Source organism: Barbus barbus (assembly GCF_936440315.1).
Source record: "Barbus barbus genome assembly, chromosome: 22".
Classification (NCBI taxonomy): Eukaryota; Metazoa; Chordata; class Actinopteri; order Cypriniformes; family Cyprinidae; genus Barbus; species Barbus barbus.
The window spans coordinates 27,022,488-27,033,543 of NC_136750.1; the positions used below are offsets into that span (position 1 = coordinate 27,022,488).

Here is an 11,056-nt window from a genome sequence, read left to right on the forward strand (position 1 = left end):
AACGTGAAGCCAACAGACTCGCTAAACAGATGGGCTAAAATAATCATAGTAGATTAGAGTTTATTTCCTGTACTAAAGATACTAATACCAGAGATGGTTTTGAGCATGTAAAACAAAATATCAAAAAATACAAGCTGCTTTTTACATTCTTTTTTTTCCGTTAAGGAACATTAGTTATTTCACCATCAACTTCATGAAGTCACATTATTTTTGTGCAATTAATTATTAACGTCAACATAAGACAACCATAATGTGAGATTTACGAGTTAAAGTGGGTAACATTAATATTTACCCATTGTGTGGACGAGATGACATCAGATGAAAAGGAAAGCCATTTAAAAAAATGGAGGAAGTTACTAAATTTTGATTTAGTAAAGATTACAAAGAAACATTTTGAAATGTTTGATAAATCGTGCACAAATGAACAGAAACACAAATGAAGCATGTTAAATAGGCTGAGTCAAGTTGACTTTTTCAATCCAATTTTTTAAAATGTCTTAACATTTGCTAGTCTGTTAAATATTAATTCAAAATGATGATAAAAATGGCAGTTGATATCACTTCCAGTTCATTCATCATAATGGAAATGGAAGGTACAGTCAAGCACATTGCATTGTGGGATACCATGTGCCCTGCTGCATACTGTAGCTCATCCAGGAAGTCTATGCATATTATGTAGACATGATTTTTCCATATTTATATAGATTTTTGTATTTTTTAAATGGTTGAAAAAACTGAAGCTCTATAGTTTAACATTTGAAAGCCAAGAAATTAAGTATTATATAGAAATTAAATGACTAATACTGTAATTTGTCTGTTGTTCTGTCAATTATAGTATAATAGTATCATTGTAGTAGTATTTAATATTATAAAAATATTAAAGTTATTAAATTTGCTAGAAAATTTACGTTTTCAAAATTTTGAAATGATCTGCACTGATGAATCAAGCACAGATGACCAAAAATGAAGAATGTAAATAGTGAATTTCTGTCATGTTGACTTTAATAATATAATCTTTCAGACTATAAGGGTTTTAATGACATATAGAACACATCATCTTACACTTGTGTTAATTCACTGACCGTCAGGGTACAAAACAAGAGACCAAACGTCTCACTCAAGACTCCACAACTCTCCTTGGAGAGGAGACCCTGATCTCCAGACCCTGTCTATAAGGATTTCAACTCTCCAGTCACCATGGTTACGCCTCCCAGCCATCTTCATCATCTGCAGTGGGTTGCTGTGGCGCTGGAAGGGGCGGAATAACATCTGACATCCTGGCAAACGCGCCGCCGGAGCTGGCAGGTGCTTCAGATGAGTCTCCGCCCGCCGGGCCCTTACCAGAGATACCTGTCAAATATTCACAGTGAAAAATGCATCAGGTGGGATGAAAACACTGAGACTGAGGTGCTAAAACCAAGGTTTCAAACACACCTTTCCTGCGCAAGGCCAATTTATTGAAGAGGTCAGACATCAGGTCTCCACCGCTCACCGCTGCCCCAACTGGGAAAAAAAGACAACTGTTAAGACTATGCAAAAGGAAATATAACAGGGTTTTTTTTCAATGAAGTTTACACATTACATGGCTTCAGAAATCTGTATACACTACAAGGATGTAATAATAATATCACTAAAGAATCATTTTTTCAAACGGAATCAAAGAATCCTGAAAGAAATTATAGAGCAGCACAACTGTTTTCAACATTGACAATGATAAGAAATGTTTTTTTTAGCAGGAAACCATCATATTAGAATGATTTCTGAAGAATCATGAGACTGGAGTAATGATGCTGAAATTTCAGCTTTGATCACAGGAATTAATTACATTTTAAAATATGTTCAAATAAAAAAAACAGTTGTTTTACATTGATATTACGGTTATTATGGACTTTTTTTGGATCAAAATAGGCAGCCTTAGTGAGCTACTTTAATAAAAATTTAAACATTTTGCAGAACCAAAACTTTTAAAGCTAAATGAGTCATATACAAGTCATACGGATCACTTTTAATGTGCATTTTTGACCTTTTTGGAGACTCCACAGCATCCGTTTCCCATTAACTTTAATTGAAAAGAAAATAGCAGATTGGATTTTCTGCTAAACATTTCCTTTTGTGTTCATCAGAAAAAAAAACAACAACTGCCTTTGTTATTTTCTGCGGCAAACAGTGCATATTTCAGGAGAATAACAAGTAGCAAAGATTATTACATTGCGTTCTTTCAAATCTTAAGTGTGGCATTTACTCTCAGCCAACTCCTAAATCATTAGTAATTACCTCTCAGAGATGGCAAATTCAAAAGACCACAAAGTTTATCCATTGATAATATATCAGTGAAGAATTTGAAATATCTGAGACTTTGTGAGTCCAGAGTCAGTCGATTTCAGAGCAAATGTCAAGCAGATTTAAAAAGGCTTAATAGGGCAGATTTAATGAAAGTAAATTTCTCTTTTGACCTTTCCAAATACCACAGCGCTCTTCCTTATACCAGTGATACTGAAACACAATGAATTCCTCTTGTTTTAAAAATGAATACTCTTGTACACTTAATATGTTCATCTTGCAAAATAACTGCATGTACATTTTTACATATTTCCTGGATGGTTGCCAGGGTGTACCTATGGTGTATATACTAGCATGTTGCTTACTGGTCCAAAGTTTCTACATAAGGCTTGGCTTTTTAAATGCTTCCATTAGCAACAAGTTTCTTACCCTAATAACAGTTTAGCTAATGTTAACACCCCCTAATTGACCCTATTTGACAGTATGCTTTCAGTACAGAGTGTAAACACTGCTGGCGTCTGACCTTGCTCTTGCTCTTTCTGTTTTTTCTTCTCCATCTTGCGCACTTTTACATTGCGGAGGTTTGCTTTGCCGATACCGCCGGCGTTTCGGATTGACTCCAGCAGGCTGGCTCGGCCGTTCGACGGCTGTACCACTTCAGTAGGGGCTCCTTTCACTATACCTGATACACACAAACATGAAAGAAAGTGGTTGACATGCATAACATACAAAGGTTTGGGGCCAGTAAGTGTTTTTTTTAAAAGAAATTAATTCTTTAATTCAGCAAGAATACATTAAATGAATAAAAAAGACATTTAGAATGTTACAAATGATTTCTATTTCAAATAAAAGGTGAACTTTCTATTCAGCAAAGAATTCTGAAAAATGTATCACAGTTTCCTCAAAAATACAGTTTAACTGATAATAATCAGAAATGTTTCTTGAGCAGCAAACCATCATATTAGAATAATTTCTGAAGGATCATGTGACACTAAAGACTGGAGTATTGATGCTGAAAATTCAGCTTTGCCATCAGAAATAAATTACATTTGAAAATATATTAAAGCAGACAACAGTTATTTTAAATTGTAATAATATTTCAGTTTTTATGTATTTTTGACTAAATAAATGCAACCTTGGTAAGCATAAGAGATTTACCGACCACAAACTGAATGGTAGTGTATATGGACAAAAATAGATATACAAGTGTGAAAAAAAAGAAATATAAGTGTGTTATAGTTTTAAATAAATTTAGGTTTTGAACATTTAACCACCTTTGCAGTCTGAAAACATCTGGTGCAGGGGGGAAAAAACATTTGCAATTCCCTATGCTAACTGCAATGACATACTGTGCTAAAAAAGTCAATAAATATGAAAAAAAATCTTTTACCTGAGGGAGGGGCTTGATTTGCATCAGTGCTGTCTGCTGTGATAGGTGGAGGTGGGGGTGGAGGGGGCGGAGCTGGGGATGTTCCAGGGGGTGGGACTGATACCAGAGTTGGCTCTGGTGGAGGAGGGGGTGGAGGAGGTGGAGGGGGCGGAGCCTCAAGCCTAAAATGAGAGTCTTAAAATACAACCAAGTAATTATTAAATAATATGTTTTTATTCATTTTACGTTTATAAATAAAAAATAATTACATGTATTTTTATATATCAAAATGATATATAATTTTTTACAATTCTATAATTTAAATATTTTATAACTGTAATAATAATTGCATAATTATAAATTAATTTCTAAAAAAATTATAAATCTGCCATAATTTAATGTTAATAATGATCCCACCAGATCCACTAGATTCGTCATGCTCTGTGCCAAATGAAGGAAGTTCAGGGATGCTGTTGCTGGCAGGAACAGATGGTGCGAACCCTGGGCCGAGGTCAGCGCTGTACATCAGGTCATCAGCGATGCCAGGTAGGTCGGGCAGGTAAGACGGCACATCGATCTCAGGCACTTGTCCCAGGTCTGGCACATAGAAATAATTCTCTGCGGTCTGAGAAGAAAGCATGCAAGAGATATTAACTAAGCTTGCATCCTGTTTTCAGTGTATCGCTTCATTATAGGTATGACTGAGCGGCTCACCTGTCTCTCTAGCTGCTCTCTCTTGGTGATCGACAGCGGTGCATCAAACGGTTTATCTTCCTTTTCCGTTTCTAACGTGGTGTGTGTTTTAGTCACGGCGCCCGCCAGAGGGTCAAGAAAGACATATTTCTTATAGCTGAAAATACACAAACACGCACAGCGATGATTATATGAGCATTAATAAGGTTGCATCGGCAGTGCAGCATTCAGTCAATATGTGTAGGTGTTTGTGTACTCACAGGTTCTCTGTTGTGTTGAACAGCAATAAGGAGCTGACTGAGTTGACATTTCTCGGCAGACTTCCCAAACCCTCCTCTGTCTCATCTTCAGAGCGCTTCTTAGTGTTTACAAATACTGGCAAATACATCAACTTCTCCTATAAAACACATTTATGGGTCATTTCATTAAACATTTTTAACATTCATTTGTGTTGATGGTTTTATATTGTAATTTGACATTACAAGCCAAGTGTTAAACTTCGAACGAACTTCTTAAAAAGATAATTTGATGCTATTATTATTTATTTATTTTAAATCATAATTTAAATAAACTGTTTTAAATATGCCTCTTAATTTGTCTATTTAGAAAGTGATTTATTTATAAAAAAAAATAAATAAAAAAAAACTGAAAAAGAAAAATTAAATGATTAAAAGGGGAGCAACATCTGTAGTGAGTAGTGACAGATTATGACAGATTTTTTTTATAAAAAAAAAACCCTTTAATTTATAACGGGAATATATAGAGAATTTAAAGACAAAATACTAGCTCACATTTCCATTTATTTCAATGATTTTTTTTTTAACAAAATATGAGCCATATAGACTTGAAAGAAATATAGCAGGAGCAGGAGCTAAAAAACAAATGACTGAATTTGTTCACCTGGAGGGCCTTGTCATCCAGTGGGCGGAGTTTGCTCTGAACTTTAAAGCGAGGCCGCTTCTGTGAGGCAGGATCTACTGCACCTGTAAATATGGACGAATATTCCTGCAGTTTTTCTGGTGCTGGGTATTTGGCGCTGGAGAACACCTACACAAACACACCAGACATATGACCACTCAGTACAGTGCAGTAATTATTAATTAGTCATTTAGTTGGTGCTTTAAAGGTGGGGTAAGCGATTCCTGGAAGCCAATGTTGATATTTGAAATCCCCAAAACAAACACGCCCCTACCCCAAAAGGGTCTCGCCCCTATTTTGATAGCTCCGCCCCACACATACGTAGCCTACGCAACGATTAGTTCTGTGAAACAAAGCAAAATCAATGTTACACAGTGTCTACACCGGACGCGAGCGGCGTGACAAAATACCATACACGCCCCTTACTGCTGATTGGCTACAAGGTTTGTTTTGGTAATCAGCCCCGACTCAGCGTTTTTGAAAAATGACATACCCCACCTTTAATCCAAAGTGACTAACAGTACAATTATTGTAAGTACGAAATTCCTACAGCTCAAACAGTGCAGCAGTCAAAATCTTAATGGCCCTAAAAATAGTGTTAATGTTCTTAATGTAAAAAAAATGTTTAATTTTGTTACTCAGGCAAAATATGACCCAGACCTTTCTTGTTAAGTTTTAATGATTAGCTTATGCCCAACCTACAACTCATATTCACTTTCTGCTCCAGGCATCTGTTGCAGAATAAGTTTCTCTTCTACGCTGTGACTGACTGTCAGATTCTCTGTGTCTGAATCATCTGCATCACCTTTGTGGCTTTCTTGCTTCCTTTGATCTTATGGACTCTGGCCTGAGCCAGTTTGATCCGGTCTGTGACGGTCTGAAGGTGTGCACGGTTCTTCTCCACGCTCTGAGACACCCTGTCAAAATCAAACCAAGTCAAACTATAGCTGCAGAATACAGGTGAACACATTTATGGAGCACATTTTATAAGGCAGTCGTGGCCTAATGGATAGAGAGTTGGACTTGTAACCTGAAGGTCGTGGGTTCGAGTCTCAGGTCCGGCAGGGATTGTAGGTGGGGGAGTGAATAACCAACACTCTCTCCACCCTCAATACCATGACTGAGGTGAGACCCTTGAGCAAGGCACCGAACCCCCAACTGCTCCCCAGGCGCCGCAGCATTGGCTGCCCACTGCTCCAGGTGTATGTTCACTACTGTGTGTAACTTGGATGGGTTAAATGCAGAGCACAAATTCTGAGTATGGGTCACCATACTTGGCCACACACCACTTCCCTTTCCCTTATTTAGATCCGAACTTCACAAAAATTCAGGCCATTCTCAATTTCTTTGTTGTTGATTAAAACAATTAATCCAGTTTAAGCCAGTATGTTTGCTTGATGGTTAACTGTTTTTACATGATCGACATTGATCATTTCAATTTCAAAAAATACATTTTTAATCTGCCTATGACAAATAAACTCATTCTGTTTTACAGGTATTTCTGAATTAAAAATTGTAAATACTGCATTAAGTACAAATTGAATTTTGTAAATTTTGCTTTTTAAAAAACAGTATATTATTTCCTTTATTTAACCAAGAAAATCCCATTGAGATTGTATTCTCTTCTTCCAGAGAGCCCTGTAATAGACATATAATAATATATGATATATGTAATATACATGTACCGGTATTTCACCATTTAAAATAAAAATGTTTGTCAGTAAGATGACTTTTTATTATTAGTTTTATTCAGCAAGAATGCATTAAATTGATCAAAAGTGACAGTAAAGACATTTCTGAAGGATCATGTGACACTGAGGACCGGAGTAATGATGCTGAAAATTCAGCTTTGCATCACAAGAATAAATTGCATTTTTAAATATATTCAAATAGAAAACAGTTATTTCGATTTGTAATAACATTTCACAATTTTACAGTTTTTATTGTATTTTTATCAAATAAATGAGCACAGTTGGGACAGCTGAACCTAGACGAATGAGAAACTCTGAAGCAAACTTTTCCAAACATCATGCTGAATACTGGTGTACTGCAGCACATTAGCAGATGACACAGCACGTATACTGTGACCTTGGTGGCTCTATGCCAATGCCATTTGTCCTGGCTTGATATTATAATGTCTTTTTATTACACCTTTTATAAGCCATCTGTGTTTACCAGCCGCGTATCTCTTTTGTTTGTCTGTGAACAAACATTGCAAAAGGGAAAAAAGTTGCCTTGATTGCAGAAGGCAGCCTGAAACATCAACAAAATGCAGCGGGAATGAGAGCGTAATTGTGCATGTGTACAGTCCTATCATCACTACTGAGTCAGTGTGCTCCTCTGTAGCCTATGGCACTATACACTGTCTGAAAAAACCCTCCATTAGAAACGGGGGAAAATGACAGACGAATGACTAAAAGAGAAGGGGGGAAGGAGAGGCTTAATGGAGCTGACCTAGAAACGCACTGCTTCACCACACACACACAAATATGTTCCCTGGACCCCTACGTGCCATGTTGTCATGGTAACGCTGTGGATGGTTTTCCAGCCTGTTCAGCTGGAATTAGCATATTTGAGAACTCACTCCCTCACAACTGCATCTCATGCAAAACACACACCTTTCATTGTGTTTCTCTCCTTTGTTATATTGACACGGTCTAATCACGCTCCCTCCTTCAATAGCCAGGCGCAACAATAAGGACGGGGCCAGCGTGAGGGGGTTTTGGGCCAGCGGACTGAGCTGTCACTTACCTCAAAGGAACAGTGCTGCCTCGTCACTACATCTTATGTCTGTTGATCATGTACATGTGTTTTTATGCCTTGCACACATAAATACTTGCTATGTGATATTCACCAAAAGTTTGTTAATTCTAATGATATAAATAAAATTTAAACTCTCATCAAGGCTGCATTTATTTGATAATCTAAATAAAAAAACAGTAATATTGTAAAATATTATTATTACTATTTTAATGTATTTGAAGCTGAATTTTGAGAATCATAACACCAGTCTTCAGTGTTACGTGATCCTTCAGAAATCATTCTAATATGTTGATTTGCTGCTTAAGAAACATTTATTGGAATAGAAAGTTTTAAAGAACAGCTTGTATTTGAACTAGAAATCTTTTGTAACATTATAAATATTTGACTGTTGCTTTTAATCAATTTATTGCATCCTTGCTGAATAAAAGTATTCATTAAAATATTAATTTCTTTAAAAAAGCAGTACTGCATATTTAAAATTTATTATAACATATTAACTAATAAATTATAGATTATAAAAATCTAAAATATATTTTTGATACATACAAAATTGGTTGCTAACATAAGTGTAAGTTGCTACATATATGCCATAAATATTTTTCATAAATTAATATCCATCTATAGAAAAGAGCCTTATTTTTGAGACCTGGATGGGCGACTGAAAAAGTAGCACTCGTTTGTGTGAACTGCTGTAATATTATTGATTCTAGCCTTTTGAACTTTTACATCTCTGATCTACACAAAAGCACTCTGCAGTACAAAAGAGTGTTTACCTAGTAAAGATGTCTGTTGATATCGTTTCCAGGTACTGTAACGCATCAGTGATCTGATGCACAGCCTCTTCTCTCCTCAGATCCGGCTGGATGAGCGGTACAGAGTACACCTGTCCCTCCAGGTAACGTTTCGGAGTCATCCTACACACATACACAGACACAAAGCAAAGAATCATTCAATCTGTATGAGCAAATTGTCAAATATTAAGTTTTAAGTCATTTTGAATGATCTAATTTGCTAAAGTAGTAGCTGATATGTGTGATATGCTATACTTAAATATAACTGTAGGCAACCCACATAATATTTATGCTTCAGTGGACTCTGTATGGAAAGGCAAATTTCATATCATGTGGGATTTATGCTTTTTGCCCCCAAAGATACATGGGTCACGTATCTAGATCCAATCTATAATAATACAGCACCATAAAACACTGATCCAGGATGACAGTCACATGATGACTCGCACACAGAGTCACGGTTATGTTGTGTGTCGCAATGCAAGCCTTTTAATAAGAGAATATAACGTTACTAGTAACATGACACAAATCAGCTGATTACGACACTCATTTGATACGCGACCATCCTGCAATGAAGAAAAAAGGATAACCAAAAATACAAACGGATAACTATAAAGTATCTATGAAATGTCGCTGTTAAAATAGAAAGGAAACACTTTACCTGACCATTTATATGCCGTTCAGCTGCGTGAAGGCGCTCAGTAAACTTCCGCATTCTCAAATCACGTGACGCCTGACGTCAGCGCGTAAACGCAGAATAAAAACAAAACAAAACTTCAATATTGTAGAAATTATTAAAATGTTTATTAAAATGCTAACACGAGACATCATGACTTTTGAGCATCTGTTGTGTTAATAATTTTATTGTTATTATTACTTATTTGATTTGTATTATTATTATTATCACCATCATTATTGATGCTGCTGCAGTTAACAATATAATTTGGCATTTATCATGATGTATGAACTTTTGTGTAGGCCACACGAATCTTAAAATAATTGTGAATGAATATTTCATGCAGGCAATATAAGAAAGTTTTGATCAGTTTTGTTAGCAGTAAACCACTCCCATCATTAACTTTCTGATTTTTGCCTTGTTTTCTCTATTAGTATTATTATTATTTTAATTGATATAGTGAGAAACATGCTTCTAATAATGCACTCTGAAAATAAGGGGGGAAATAACTTTCATTTGGTAACCAAGCAACAGAAATTTTAATTAAGATATTAATAATAAAGATAAAGATAAATTACTTAATTAAGAGTCTAAGCATGTTTCATGTGTTTTTTTATTGAAGATTAATAGACAGACAAACATACATTATATTCATACATTATATACAGTTCATAAATTTGATACAATTTATAATTCATGACTAATTATTAACAACATATAGGGTACAACGGGGGTAAAGGCCCACCCTAAGAAAAAATTTACAATTCGCTGCGCCCTAAAATATATAATTGCAGAAACAATATATACGTTGTATTGAACATTAATGGTGAAAATAAATCATTCAAGTTGTTTATTTGGTTTAAAAATCTTATAAATGTATGAGGTGGCAAGGGGGGTATTGATACAAATACTTCAACTAAAATAATGTTTTTAAAAATAACGTCTAAGTTAATACTTGTTGAAAACAATCACTTTAGCAAAGTTTGTACTATTTTGAAAATTAAAATAATAAATTTTTGTTCAATAAATAGGCCTGTCATTAAAATATGTTCATAAAAATATTTTAAAATACAGAAACAAAATAATTTTAATACGTAAAGATTCTGAAAGTATTGAAGGACATTCAATAATTTAATGTATATTTACAGTAGTAACAACAAATTATATTTTATTATATATGATTAATATCATGTTTTTAAATATGATGTTTCATTCTAAACATGGTTATTATCTCTAATATGAACACCCAATATAATATATGATATTTACCATCTGAATCTAACCATGTCAACAAATGGAAAAGTCTATTAATTATCATGTTAATTACTGTGCGCCTTTAGCCCCAACAGCAGGTTGGGGCTAAAAACTGTTAATTGAATTTTCTTAAACAAAACTGAAAATCATAAAGAAGACCTTTGTCACAAAATTAATTTCAGCGATTCTGATTTGCTACTTAAATCTACAACATTTTAAAAAACATAAAATGTTAGATCAAGTAAGCACAGAATTAACTTTCAAAGGTCAGATAAATAAACACGTGCATGTTGAAAAGCGAATGTTTAGGAA

General features: G+C 34.9%; 1 protein-coding gene across 1 annotated transcript; it reads right to left on the reverse strand.

Annotated features, from left to right (window-relative positions):
- Nucleotides 1-31: 31 nt before the first annotated feature.
- LOC306888333 (WASH complex subunit 1-like) lies at nucleotides 32-9,549 on the reverse strand. Its single transcript, XM_079446550.1, has 11 exons — nucleotides 9,476-9,549; nucleotides 8,797-8,937; nucleotides 6,066-6,177; nucleotides 5,243-5,389; nucleotides 4,603-4,739; nucleotides 4,364-4,499; nucleotides 4,067-4,274; nucleotides 3,671-3,844; nucleotides 2,804-2,962; nucleotides 1,435-1,503; nucleotides 32-1,350 (listed from the first exon to the last, which is right to left on the reverse strand). The coding sequence occupies exons 1-11, from the start codon at nucleotides 9,481-9,483 to the stop codon at nucleotides 1,202-1,204; spliced, it is 1,440 nt and encodes a 479-aa protein (XP_079302676.1). The 5' UTR covers nucleotides 9,484-9,549; the 3' UTR covers nucleotides 32-1,201.
- Nucleotides 9,550-11,056: the final 1,507 nt, after the last annotated feature.